The 13,370-nt window shown below is 54.7% G+C and overlaps 1 protein-coding gene and 1 pseudogene across 2 annotated transcripts; both read left to right on the forward strand.

Annotated features, from left to right (window-relative positions):
• The window catches only part of LOC147647240 (uncharacterized), a 30,453-nt pseudogene that overhangs the window by 2,810 nt on the left and 14,273 nt on the right, over window positions 1-13,370 (forward strand).
• LOC147647241 (uncharacterized) lies at window positions 1,096-6,122 on the forward strand. Of its 2 annotated transcripts, XR_015281644.1 has the most exons (10): window positions 1,096-1,322; window positions 1,681-1,752; window positions 2,131-2,202; window positions 2,403-2,474; window positions 2,562-2,663; window positions 3,500-3,571; window positions 3,660-3,731; window positions 3,819-4,421; window positions 5,051-5,213; window positions 5,745-6,122. XR_015281644.1 is itself a non-coding variant. In XM_086872618.1 (8 exons), exons 1-8 carry the CDS (start codon window positions 1,226-1,228, stop codon window positions 3,944-3,946), a joined length of 687 nt encoding a protein of 228 aa, XP_086728744.1. In that variant the 5' UTR covers window positions 1,096-1,225; the 3' UTR covers window positions 3,947-6,122. The 2 variants fall into 2 exon arrangements, 1 of the variants encoding a protein (XP_086728744.1); XM_086872618.1 differs by having other exon boundaries at window positions 3,819-6,122.

Genomic DNA, 13,370 nt, shown 5'->3' on the forward strand with positions numbered 1-13,370 from the left:
ATGGGAGGAGTGAGCTCTGATAGCAGCATTTCTGGGCAGCTGACATCAGGGCAATAGAAAACTATAGCAGAAATAGTTTTCTTGTGAGAAACTCCATAGATTAGCAGAAAGAGACTTCTGTTTCTCTACAAAGACTGATAAAAAGACTCTAGTGAAAATAGGGACTGTTCTGGACACCAAAGTTCCAAGGTTCTTTGGTCTCTGTGTTGTCAGGTGAACAAAAGAATGGTGGGTAGTAGGGGATAAAAGGAGTTTTCTGGAAGTTTATTCTGGTGTTCTTATTCTTATATTTTGTCAATAAACTTTCTTTATTCCTTTTAAGTTTTAAGCCTGTTTTGCTCTTATTCTAATCCATATCTCACAGCAAAAAATAAGTAATTTTTTTGTTAGTTTCTGGTTTAAAACCACAACACTGCATTACCAGCTTGCTGCTGGGCAGATGCTGCCACCACCCAAAGCACGGCCCTGTGTCCCTGAAGGGACCCGCCCTGCTCTGTGGCCTGGACTGAAGGTGGGTCCCTCCTGCCAGGGCAGGGCCCAGCACAGCTCTTCTGTTCCAATAAAGACATGGAGCTCTCACCCCAGTGTCTGGCTGGTACCACCAGCAAAGCCCACACAGCACCAGCACTGGCTGAGCTCCATGTCCAGGAGCAGGCAGGGCTGACCACGGTGTGGGCAGGCAGGAGCCAGGCAGGGGCTGCTGTGACCAGAGGCAGGGCCCCAAGGGGCTGGGGGAGTCTGTGTTGAGTGTCCCTGGGATGAGGGCACATTTCCTTCAGTGGCATCACCTGGGCCTGGACCTCCTCCAGTGCCATGCCCAGGAAAAGAGGCAACCATCAAGAGCATCTCCTGGGACACTGCCTGTCCAGCAATGTCAGCAGGCAAAACCAAGGTTTTGTTTAGCAATGACCCTTTGATGAAGTCAAAGATTCACAGTCAGAGCAGTCCTCTAGTACAGATGGGAGTACACTTGGGGCAGACATCTAAGGCCATGAGGTCACAGAAGGCTCTGGGGTGACAGCAGGCTGAGGTGACAGCAGGCTCTGAGGTCACAGAGGTCCCAGGGCCCCGTGGTTGCCCAGCACCACAAGGACCGAGCAGTCAGTCCTTGACCACGACTGTTGTGGCAGCGGCGGCGGCGGCAGCAGCGGTGCTGACATTGGGACAGCGGTGTCAGGACAGTGGTGGCAGCAAGAGCTGCAGGACTGGCAGTGGGCAAGGCACCATGGCCTTTGCTCTGCACCTCCTCCTCCTGCTCCTCCTGGCAGTGGCCCTGCCTGACAGGGCTGCCCAGGATGCTCCATGGCGAGCAGGGCGAGCAGGTGAGCCGGCGGCCTCAGTCCCCTTTCCCGGGACAGTGCTCCCTTCTCCCTGGGAAGCATTGGGGATGGTTTTCCCCAGGGCTTTATGGAGGGTTTTCTCTGTGGGAGGGACAGAGGCCTCAGGGGCCCTGGGCTGGTCCCACTGCCCTTCCAGGGATGTTGCACAGGGCCTGCAAAGAGGGTGGAGAGTGACCAGGAGCCAGCCCAGAGCCCCCAGGCCCCTCTGCAGCTGTGGCCATGTCCACTGACATCTGGCACCCACAGCCTTAGCGCGACTCCCTTGCACTGCCCCGTTCCCTAAGGTAGAAGGGGATCTCGGAACACCATGGAAACTGTTCTGATCTGTGCTCCCTTCTAGATTTGGAACGCAACCTCAATGATTTGGAAGTGCTACTGAATGATACTTTGAATATCTTGGAGAATGCTGGAGGCAAGTTCTTCTATTCCCTTTACTGACAGAACACAAAATGACAAGGTGGCAAGAGCATTTGCCATATCTCTTAAAATAATCTCAGGCTTGTTGGGTTCTGGAAACCTCGCCCTGCTCCCTTCTAGAGCCCTGGGTGATCCCACAGGTCACTACCAGTGGGAAGAAGGAGCATTTAGCTGTCAATCTTCTTCCCGTGTGCAATGCCAGTGTCTCCTTCCATGTGCTCTGTGCAGCCACGGAGAGGAGCAGAGAGGGAAGGGGCCGGGCCCAGGGCTGTGTCCCGGGGCTGTGCCTTGCATGGCTCCTTTGCCAGCCCTGGGGAGCCTGAGGGTCTCCTACAGAGCCACGAGAGCTGTTCTGTCCTACCTCTTTTTTCAGCCAAGCCTCTTGCTGAAGGTGATCTGGCTTCCCAACCCACGCCCAGGACTGAGGCTCTGGAAGATGGTGAGGGTAGGTGAAGGCCTTTCCCCCTGGGAGAGCTGCCAGCTCAGAGCCCAAGGCTTGGCCAGGAGAGCATCGCTGCAGGTGCCAGGACAGAGCCGTGCACGTGTGCCCTCGCCCTGTGTGATCCTCTCACCACTCCTGAGGCTCAGTGCTGCCTGTTCAGATCAGAAGAGATGACAGAAGCTTCTGTGGCTGTTGAGTTACAGGTGTGTCTGCAGGGAGGACTCTCCCAGCTCCTGGGTTGGTTGCTGCACACAAGCCTGGCTCCCATCACAGGGGTGAGTGGTGTGTCCCTGCTGACCCCACAGGCTGAGCATTGGCATTCTGGGATCCATTCCTGTGAAATGGAATTATTTTCCTCTAAGGTCCTTCAAGAGGAAATACCAAAGCTACAGGAGTTATGAAACCCCATGAGCCATCCAAACCCATGAGGCAAATGCTGAAGAAAATTCTGCAGGAAGGACAAGGTGGGTCCATGTCCCTCAGCCTTCTCCTGAGACTCAGCAGCCAGGGGCTTTCTCTGCACATCTGGACACGCAGTGCCCAACACAGCGGGAAGGGATCCATGGCAGCCTTGCTGCCCCACTGCTGCTTTCAAGCCCTGCAGGGCTGTTTCCCAGCCTGGCCTGGCTGCAGCTTCTCCCCAGCCTCTGCAGGAAGGCATTTGGATTCAGCTGACAGGGTTTCCAAACTGCACCATGGGCCATGCACACCCTGAGATCTTGTAGAATTCTCTGGTCTCCGGGTAGATCAGAAATGGCAGCTGTTTGGAGAAAGGAGGGCCCTGGCCAATCCCAAAAGTTGATATGATATCCTGGTCCTTAACCAAGTCTTTGAGAAGCATTGCCTCCTGAAGATGCCACCTCCCCAGTGGGGAATGCTGCCATCTGATCCAGCTGTCCCTTTCTGCAGAAGTGGATGGAGAGGCTGCGCTGAAGGCAGCGTTTCCCAGAGGAAGCAGTGGCTCATGGGCAGCCTCTGCTGCAGGAAGGGAGGCCATGCCAGGCACAGTCCCAGGAGGTAATTGCTGTGCCTCTGGCCTGAGCCCTGCTGAGGCTTGAGCTGTACATCTCTGCTGCTGGGGAGTGCCCACCCTTCAGGGATGTTGCACAGGGCATGGGAAGAGTGTTGAGAGTGACCAGGAGCCAGCCCAGAGCATTTCAGGCCCCTCTACAGCTTTCTCCATGTCCACTGACATCTGGCTCCCATGGTCTTACCCAACCCCCTGGCAGTGCCCAGTTCCCTAAGGCAGAAGGGGATCCCAGCACACCATGGAATGGTTCTGATGTGTGCTCCCTTCCAGATGAGGTTCCCAGGAAGGATTCTCCATTAGATTGGCTGGATAAAGTTTTGAAGCCATTGGAGCCTCCTGCAGGTATGTTCTCAGTGTCCCATCGAGGAATAATCATTGACAACCTGGTAGGAACCAGGTGACAGAAGCTTCTGTGGCTGTTGAGTTACAGGTGTGTCTGCAGGGAGGACTTTCCCAGCTCCTTTGCTGATCACTGCCCACAAGCCCGGCTCCCATCGCAGGGGTGAGTGGTGTGTCCCTGCCGTACCCACAGGCTGAGCATTGCTTTTCTGGGATCCATTCCTGGAAAATGGAACTATTTTTTGTTAAGGTCCTCCAAGAGGGAAGAACAAAGCCACAGGACAGAAAGAATCACTTGAGTCACACCACATCCTGAAAGAAATAGAGAAGGAACTGCTCAAAGGGCGTGGAGGGTGCATTTCCCTCAGCCTTTCCTGAGACTCAGCAGCCGGGGGCTTTCTCTGGACATGCCATGCCCTGCACCATGGGAAGGGATCCATGGCAGCCTCGCTGCCCTGCTGCTGCTTTCAAGCCCTGCAGGGCTGTTTCCCAGCCTGGCCTGGATGCAGTTTCTGCCCAGCCTCTGCAGGAAGGCATTTGGCATCAGCAGACAGGCTGCCCAAACTGCACCATGGGCCATGCACACCTTGAGATCCTCTGCAACTTCCTGGTCTCTGAGCAGATCAGGAGAGGTGGTGGTTTGGACAAGAGAGAGCCTGGGCCTTTTCCTGATCCTCTTCCATGTCTTTGACAAGCACTGCCTCCTGAAGAGGCCACTTCCCTGCTATGTAATGGTTCCATCTGATCCAGCTGTGCCTCTTCCTTTCTCATGGGATGGACAGAGAGGCTCTATGGAAGGCGGCATTTCTTGAAGGAAGGGAGGCAATTGCAGGCACGGGCCCAGGCACAGGAGGTAATTGCCATGCTGGGCTCAGCCCTTGGTGGGGCTGTGTGCCAGCAGCTCTTCCCACAGGGCCCCTCCTTGCATGGCTGAGCAGCAGCCAAAGCTGGAGGTGCCTCGGCTTCCAGGCCTCTGGAGCTCATTCCCAGCCCCTGGGAATCGGGATTCCTGCACCAATGTCCATCCCACTGCAGCTGCTCCTTGAGCTGGCCCTAAGCATCCAGAGGCCCAAGGCACAGGAGCAGCCCTGAGCAGGAGCCCTGCCACGAGCCCAGGGCCACAGCCAGCCCTGGCTCCCAAATGGGCAGGGGCTGCACTGGCCCCTGACAGGGCCTGGCTCTGTCCCCTTGGGCTGGGGGAGCTGTCACAGAGCAGGGAGGGTCAGGGGTGGCAGCGGCTGCTCAGGGATGGGTTTGGCCTGTGTCCCTGGAAGGAGCCACTGCCCAAGCAGCTGCGCTGTCCCTGGGTTCTCCTCTCAGCTTTCTGGGTTTTATTGGGTGGCACAGCCTGTGCCAAGGGCTGGCAAGGTGCCTGCAGGCCCCAGCTCTGAGGGAAACAGGGAATATCCTGGACATACCCACCATGCTGCCAGCTCAGCAGTGGAGCACAGCACGGGCTCACGCTGCCCATTGCTCCCACAGATGCAGCCGGCACAACACATGTTCCCAATTCCCAGAAGGGCATCAGAAGAGGTTTCTGTCAGGGAACACGCTGTTGGCTAGAATTAATGGCAGGCCTGCTTTGTTTGGTGCATTTCTTCGTTTTATGCTGTGTTGGAATCTGGTATGTCTGCAAGAGAAAACAGTGAGTGTTTCGTTCATTTTTCCCTCAAACAGCTTCTTTTTAAAGTCTATTGTAGACAGGAAACATTCCCAGTGAGGCTGCTGTGGACTTGTGGCTAGTCCTTGGTTGCCCAAAACACTCTGCTGAGAGTTCTGCTGCTGCCCAGGGCTTCCATTGGCCTCTTAATTCCTGGGCCTTGTCCTGGGGAGCCCGCTGGGGCTGCAGCCAGTGCTGGCTGCCACTGAGGCTGCCTGGCCAAGAGCAGCCCCAGGAGCAGCGGGCAGAGGCAAAGCAAGGTGGGCAGGAGAAAGAGCGGGGACGAGATTGCCCTTGAAAGGCAGAGGTGCTCTGGGGCCCGCTCCTGGCCAGGGACCCTGCCCAGAGCCATCCCCTGCTCTCCAGGGCCTTGAGGGGCAGCTGTCCAGCTGGGCCAAGCTGTGCCAGCAGCTCCAGCCGTGCTGGGGAGCCTTGGCAGCTCTGGGCCCTGCTGTGCAGGAGGGTCCCTGTGTGCCAGCGGCAGCTGGGAGCCTCAGCCACTTTCTTTCTCTACAGGAGCGCCTCTGCAGCTTCAGATGTCCGGCCAAACAGCTCAGTGTTGTGAAAAATGAGGTTCACATATTTTTCTTATAGAATTTCAAGGTTTAATGAAAAGATAATTCGGATCTAAAAATAAAGTAAAGTACAGAGATACGGCCAGGTGTCTCTGCATTCAGCCAAGAGAGCACACCTTACTGACAAAAGATTGTCCCTTAAAAACAGAATCCTACTACATATCCATAAATTCTCATGCATATTCATACATTCTTCTTAGGATCTTTGGTGTTCTTCTGTTTAGTTTTCTCTTGCCCCCTTCCCAATAGATCAATCTTCTTGGCGCCAATGAGATTTACATTTCCTGATAACAGAAATGCAATAAATTCCTCCCCCAGAGTTCTGGTCACTGCTGTCTTCATCTGGATAAGATAGTTTCTGAATGTAGGGGGCATCTCCAGCTATCTTTTGCAGTCTTTGGGTTATACAAACTAAAGTAGTTTTTGTTTTAGTACTATGCCAAAGCTTAACATATATGTATTATACCACTATTTCAAAGTTTCATCAATAACAGAAATAAAGGAAACCATATTAATACAAAAAAATTTTCTAATCTTATACATATAAGATTCCTTTTAATATTTGAGAAAAGCCAATAATATGATATGCATTTATAACAGTGTGAATGTTAATCACTACATTCAGTCAGGGAGAACTGCACCTCTCTTCCTGAGTCTCCAAGCCAGTGTCTGTTTTCCTTGCCAAAGCTGCGTTATCAGCTTATTGCTGTGCGGCCACCACCCAGAACAGGACCCTCTGTCCCTGAAAGTGCTGGCCCTGGTGTCTGGACAGGACTGAAGGCAGGACCCTCCTGCCAAGGCAGAGCTTGAGCAACACCTTTGGGCTTCTGCTCTGGGGTCTGGCTGGTACCACCAGCACTGGCACAGCTGCTTGGCTGGCCACAGCCTTGGCTGGGCAGGCAGCAGCCGGGCTTGGGGAACCCACCTTGTTATCTTTGTTTTTATTTTTAAAAATTAGAATTTTTTTGAAATATTTAGAATTATTTTTAGTAGGAAGTAATCCCCAAATATTTCTTCCTTTTTCTATATTAATAACATATTTTTCAAAGTAGTTTTAGAATTCTGGAACATTTTTTCCACTTCTGCAATTAAACATGAAGTTGCATTTAATTGGTAATGTTTACTCTAAGAGGGATTAAGACACCCTGTTGAGGGTTAGGTGTCCCTTTTCTTTTTAGTTCTGGATTGCCTGTGGAATTTTTACCCATTAGTTGGGGAGACAACCTACCTGTGGGTACTTGGTGGGTGCTTGACAAAAGACAAAGAGTTTGGCTGGGCCCAGGGGGGGAAGGGGGCAGGAAAAGAGGAGAGCGGGGACAGTTTGGGGGGCTTTCTTCAGCTTCAGAGGACACTGGGCGCAGAGCTGTTACGGTGGGGAGAAGGGAATTTCGCCATCACCCAGACGGAGCTGCTGCTGCTTCTCCTTCTCCCCTCTTTGTTGGTGGCCTCGCACCCCCTGTCCTGCCGGGACGTGTGGCAGTGCCAGGCACCGCCGCGGAGCTGCTGATCCACCTCAGCCACCGGCCCAGGATCTCAGCTCATCCCTGCTGTTCCAGCTGAGTGTTCCTCAGAGCCCTGCAGGAGCACCGGGACTGCCCGCCCGAGGGGGTTTGTGAAACAAAGCCTCTCCTCCATCCCGTCTCAGCCGAGAAAGCTGTCACAGGGCCCCTGGTTCTGTTTTCTTGTTAATGCTGAAGTTATTGTTGTTTGTTTGCCTGGTTATAAATACTAATAAAGAACTGTTATTCCTATCCTCAGATCTCTGCCTGAAAGCCCCTTGATTTCAGAATTATAATAATTCAGAGGGAGGGGGTCTACATTTTCATTCCAAGGGAGGCCCCTGCCCTTTCTAGCTGACACCTGTCTTCCAAAACAAAGACAGATGGGGAGTTTCTCCATCCTCCTTACCCTTGTGGGGCCGGCAGTGCTCTTGGTTCCTCATGCTCTTTTTGTGGGGCCTTTTGTGTCTGTGCCCCTCCAACTTAGGGGGACAGGGGATATTTGCTGCCCCCTTTCTGCTTCTGGGAAGCCTGTGCGGGCTCTTTGTCCCTCTCTGATTTGGGGGGTGCCAGTGTTGTCACCATCCTGGCATCCCCCGGCCGCTCTTTGCCCTCTGCCAGGCCAGGGGTGTTCTCTGTCCCCTTGCAATTTGTGGGGCTGGCACAGGCACAATTCCCCTCCTCTTTGGGGAGGCTGGCAGTCTCCTCTTCCCCCTGTGACTTGGGGGATGCTCTGGGCTCCATCCATCTCTTATTTTGTGTTGCCAGGTATTTATCTCTGTAATAAAGGATTGGGTAAATAAAAATTCGGAATAAGAAGTTTAAATAAAGTATGTATAATTATAACTAAATGAAAGTATGGAATAAGGAATTCTCCTCCCGGTCGAAGTAGAATTCCTTTTCCAAAAATCACAAATGGCAAAAGAACCCCCCCAGATAACAGGCTTCAGCAGACTCATCAACTCGGAGGAAAGGACAGGACACAGGCCATCATAGAAACAAAAGAACCAGCCTAAAAGTCTACCTCCAGAGAAAGGCAACGCCCGGCCGATTTCGGCCGGAGACCATCAAGCAAGACAAAAGGGACAAGCCCCAGGAAGATGGTCGTTGCCAGAATCGAACACCACACCCGCCAAACCCATACTACAGAAACTCAATCAAAAAAGACAAAGAAGAGACTACTCCTCCGAGATATCCATCGGCGCTAGCCCGGATCTCTCGATTCTGCTGTGATGAAATATGTTAAAATACATACAGACTCACTTTGCATTTGAGGAGACTCTGCCCGGATACTTACTGACTCAATGTTCTAGGCCAGGAAATCCATTCACCAGACAATCAGGGACATTTGGTGAATGGAAACTGGTTGGAATTCTAGCCTGGGGACATAAAATCCCTATAAAAACCCAGGCCAGAGAACCCTCAGACGTGGATTTGGGAACACCTATACCTTGCGTATAGACCCTGTCCACCCAGCGCTGCGCTGTCCATTTATTGTGGTTTTTTTCCTCGCTGTTTGTTGCTTTATTAATTTATAATAAATTAATCTTTGTTAATCTTTAATCTGCCGTTGCATTTATAACACTCTGTATTCCAGACTCCAACATTTTATTCTTATTCTTAATTTTCCATGTTTTAAGTACTACTACGTCTTCATCTACTTCAGCTTCTACCTCTTCTTCCTAATATTCCTATTCTTATTCTTTATCATTTTTTGGTTTCTGGAGGGTCTTATGCAGGTTTCAGTGGGGGGGGGGGGGGGTTGGGGTTTTTTTCTTTCCTACTACTACTTCCTAAACACAACTTTCTTTTCTTTTGTTAGAATTGTGTGTGTTGCAGTCCAGCAGGCCGCCGTCGTGTCCTGGGAGCAACACCTCCTGTCTGTGTCCATTCCTCATGCCCAAAGTGCCCCAGGATCAGCATGGAGTCCTTTCCGGAGGAGAGGAAATGGCCTTGGAGTCCAGCAGGGAGGAGCTGGAGCCAGTGTCCCTGCAAAGGGCCAAGAGACGTGTGGCTGTGGCCCTCGGGGACCCGGTGCAGGGGTGCCGCTGGCGGTGCCAGGCTGCCGCTGGGAGCCGATGACTTTCCAGGTGCCTTCCCGGCCGGACGATGGGCCGGGATGCGGCGCTGAGCCCCGGCAGCGAGGGTCCCCCTTCGGGTGCCGCTTTGGGCTGCCGTGTGCCCTCGGGGAGCCGCCCCGGGGGTGCCGCAGAGCGGCCGGGGCCGACTCGGCCCACAGGGCCAGCGCAGGCCGGGGCAGCCCGTGCGGCTCCCTCGGGGCGCCGGGCAGGCCGCGGGGCAGCCGCCATCTGCAGCCTGGTGCTGCTGGCAGCGGGCGCTGATCCTGTGGCTGTGCCGCCAGGCAGGGGCAGCGGAACAGCCCCCGCAGCCCCTGCAGCCCCCGCAGCCCCCGCAGCACCCACAGCCCCCGCAGCCCCCACAGCCCCCGCAGCGCCCACCTCAAGAGTGAGCGGCATTTCCTGTGGGGAAGCGGCTGCCCAGGAGAAGAGACATCTTCCACCGTGGCTTGGGCTGCCAGAGGGCCAGGCCCGGCACAGAGTTGCTCTTGTGGGCACAGCTCGGGCTCCTGGCACTCCACCCAAGCTTCTCGAGGGACAGGCAGCAGGATTCCCCCTTGGGCTAAATCTGCCAGTCTCTGCTGCCTGGCCTCTTCTCCTTCCTCGTGCAGCTCCAGGACGCTCACCTCATCCCAGTCATCGTCCTCCTGCTGCCAGGCCTTGAGCTGGCTGCACAGGATGTCGCAGTATTCCCTGCTGTCCTGAGCCAGCTCTCCATCACTGTCATCATCCCAGCTGGACCTGGAGGATTTTCTCTTTGCTTTGCCTCCAGTCACCTCCTGGCCATCCTGGCACAGCTCTTGCTTGCAGCAAGCTTCCCAGTCCAAGAGTGCCCGGCGGCTCGTGCCTTCTCCTGGGGACAGCCGCTGCTCAGGAGATTCTTCCCAATCTGGGAATTCCTGACAGTGATCGCTGTCCGCCTGCCACGGCTCCTGCTCCCTGCACTCGCCCCACTCGGAGACAACTGGGGAGGGCTCTTGCTCCCTGCCCTCATCCCAGTCCCGGAAATGCCGGTAGCTCCCCCATACTTGGACCAGCTCTTGCTCAAGGCCTTCATCCCACTCAGAGAGCTCCTGGCAGCTCTGGGCTTCTCCTGGGGACAGCTGTGGCTCAGTGCAGGCTTCCCCTGGAGTCCCTTGCTGGAACTTGTTCATTTCTCCTCGGCAGAGCTCTGGCTCTTCCTCAGCGCAGGACTCCACGGCTCCTCTCCTCCCTCTGCTTGCCCTCTCAGCCTCCTCCTGCTGCTCCCTCAAGGCCTGGGCTCTCTGTGAGCCGGGCCAGGGCCTGGGGGGCTGGGACTTGGGCTTCGCCTTCTCCTCCTCCGTGCCTGCAGTCCTCTGGCGCACACAGGTACCTGGACACAGCCACTGTCCTGGGACTGACCCAGGCCCCACAAGCCCTTTATATACCCCCCAGCCGGGGCGGGGCTCTGCCATGTCACAATGGACTTTGGGCACCGCAAGGTCCCGCGTCACCACGGGCCCTGATGCACCGTGCCTGTGTCACAAAGGGCACCCCGGCACCCCGTGCCTGTGTCACAAAGGCCACCCCGGCACCCCGTGCCTGTGTCACAAAGGCCACCCGGCACCCCGTGCCTGTGTCACAAAGGGCACCCCGGCACCCCTTCAACAGCCCAAGGCACCAGGAGCGGCCTGGAGCAGCCCAGGCCTTGGGGGATTGCAGCCCCTTCTTCTGAGCCGCTCCTTCAAATGATCAGGAGTGGCTGGGGCCAAGTGAAGGTGCAAAAGGAGACCGTGTGTGTCTTCCTTTGAAAGACAGGGGCCTGCTAAGGGAGGCAGGAGGCTCCTTTGCAATGGAAAATGTAAACCCCCTCACTCCCAATTATTATCCCTTTGAAAGGCACTCTCTGGCAAAGATAGGAGGACAGGAAGAACAGTTTGTGCTGCTTTTGCATGAATTGCTATTTGGTGAGCAGGGAAGAAGCCCCCCATGGAAATGATTTTACTGAGAGGAGCTGCTAAGCGAGAGCTGCCCCTGTGCCAAGCAAAATCCAAGAGCTGGCTAGCTGTGGGAACTGACTACCTATTAAAGCACTTAAAAAGCTGGATCCACCTCGGTGAGATTGACATTTTGCAGACAGGCAAGCCAGGGAAATCTCTCTCTTGCTTCCACCTTTGAGGAGGTACCCGGCTGCCGGTCGGGCCGGGCCCCGCTGCACTGCGGCCCTTGCAGTCGTGCTGACAGTGGCCACAACAATCCTTAAAGCTTCAGGGTCCCCTGACACCCGGGCAACCGAGGAGGAAATTAAAGGAGCGGGTTCGCTGGAGTCCCCAAAACCTACTGGAATAGGAAAATCAAGTAGGGATGAGGCCCATAAAGCCTGCACAGCACAGGAGCAAAGTGCAAAGACCAGGCCTAGGGGCAGACACAACAATATCTAGGGGAGGTGTGAGGGCGCAGTGTGAGGGCATGGGTCCAGACACAGACTGGGGTTAGAAAGATGCAAAATACTGCGACGAATTACAACCAACTGGGGGAGAGATAAGGGAAGATTCTAGAAACATAACTTTCAGTGGGGTGACTTGATGAACGTATGAATTGCCATCAAGCCTTTGGCAAGTGCTTCCCAAGGCTTGAACTCAAAGCCTGCTGCTTCAGGGCTGAAGTCTTTCTGGCCCTGTGTCCCAGAAGGGCTGAATCGCACAGGCTCGGCCTGGCGGGGCCGGGCTGGCCCCAGCAGTGACCGGGTGGGGACGGGAGGCTGCGGGACCCCGGCTGAGGCTGGGCCGAACCACGGCTGCTCACACCTTGCCGAGCCTAAGCCGTGCCCCGCTGCCTGCCCCCGCTGAGCTGGAGTCCGCTGGGCTCCGGGAGGAGCTCCGGGTGGCTCCAGGCCCCCTCGGCCACGGCCCGTGCAGCACACGGTAATTGAAAGAAATTGGCCAGGAGACAAGACTCCTGTTTGATGCCTTTATTAGGATTCAGCTCTTGGGGTGGCAGGGGCCCAAGGGGTTGTTTGCATCACGGCCATTCCCACACTGTCAGCTCCAAACAGGAGACACAATTCAGCTTTGCAGCACACACTGCAGAGCTGGGGCTTCCATCCTCATGAGAGTAGTCAGGGACCTGTCGTCCTGGTTTGCTGTCTAGGGCTGTCAGTCCTTTCCTGTCCTCTTAGGTCATGGTGATGCAGGAAGATGGTTTCTAAGCAGGTTTAGGTGATGCAGGGAGATGATCTTGCATCATAGCTTGCTCGAATATGTTTCCTTGTCCTTTTATTCCTCTGTTAGCTCATTGTTTTGGTGTCCTGCATGCCTTTGTCTGCATTTTACTCGGTTACACAGCTTCCTGGGAGTTTCCTTGTTCTAGTGTGGCAGTGACCATGGGAGTTGCCTCGTTCTGTGGCATACCTTTCTAATGGGTTGCTTTTGTTAGTTGGATTTAGCCCCCATGGGAGCAGCTCTGTTACAAGGCAGCAGGGAAGTAAGGGAAAGGGTACAGGAATGTCTCATAAGAACCTTTAAAACACTTCAGAAACTGGTAATTAATTAACATTACTAATAACCATCGGAGTAAACAAGGGGTACAAGGTTTACAAATGGGATAAGAACATTAACTGTACCTAACTAAACACAGTATTTTATCCGGGGTGGATTTCTTGAGAGATTTTATTCATGACATGTGCCTGCAAGGATGCGGCACCTCTCTGAGCTGGGGGAGAGGCCAGGGCTGCACAGGGGGATGTTGTTGGCAGCTCCATGAGGACGCTCTGGGATGCTGCCCTGGGGTGTCCAGCGCAGTGGGGATGGATCAGTCCCTGCTCTGCTGCTCCTTCCCGTCTCCCCCAGGGACCTTGCAGAGCCCCAGCCATGCTGTTTGCCCCCAGCCTGCCCACGGCCAGCCTGGGGCTGCTCACGGGGGTTTTCTGTGCTGAGCTTTGGCCTGGCCGTGTTCTTGAGAGAGCCTGGGCAAGGAGCCTGGAGCCTCCAGGCCCTGCCCTGAGGTGTCAGCGCTGCCCCAGCAGTGCCC

The sequence above is a fragment of the Cyanistes caeruleus genome, unplaced genomic scaffold, assembly GCF_971803275.1.
Source record: "Cyanistes caeruleus unplaced genomic scaffold, bCyaCae1.hap1.1 HAP1_SCAFFOLD_65, whole genome shotgun sequence".
Classification (NCBI taxonomy): domain Eukaryota; kingdom Metazoa; phylum Chordata; class Aves; order Passeriformes; family Paridae; genus Cyanistes; species Cyanistes caeruleus.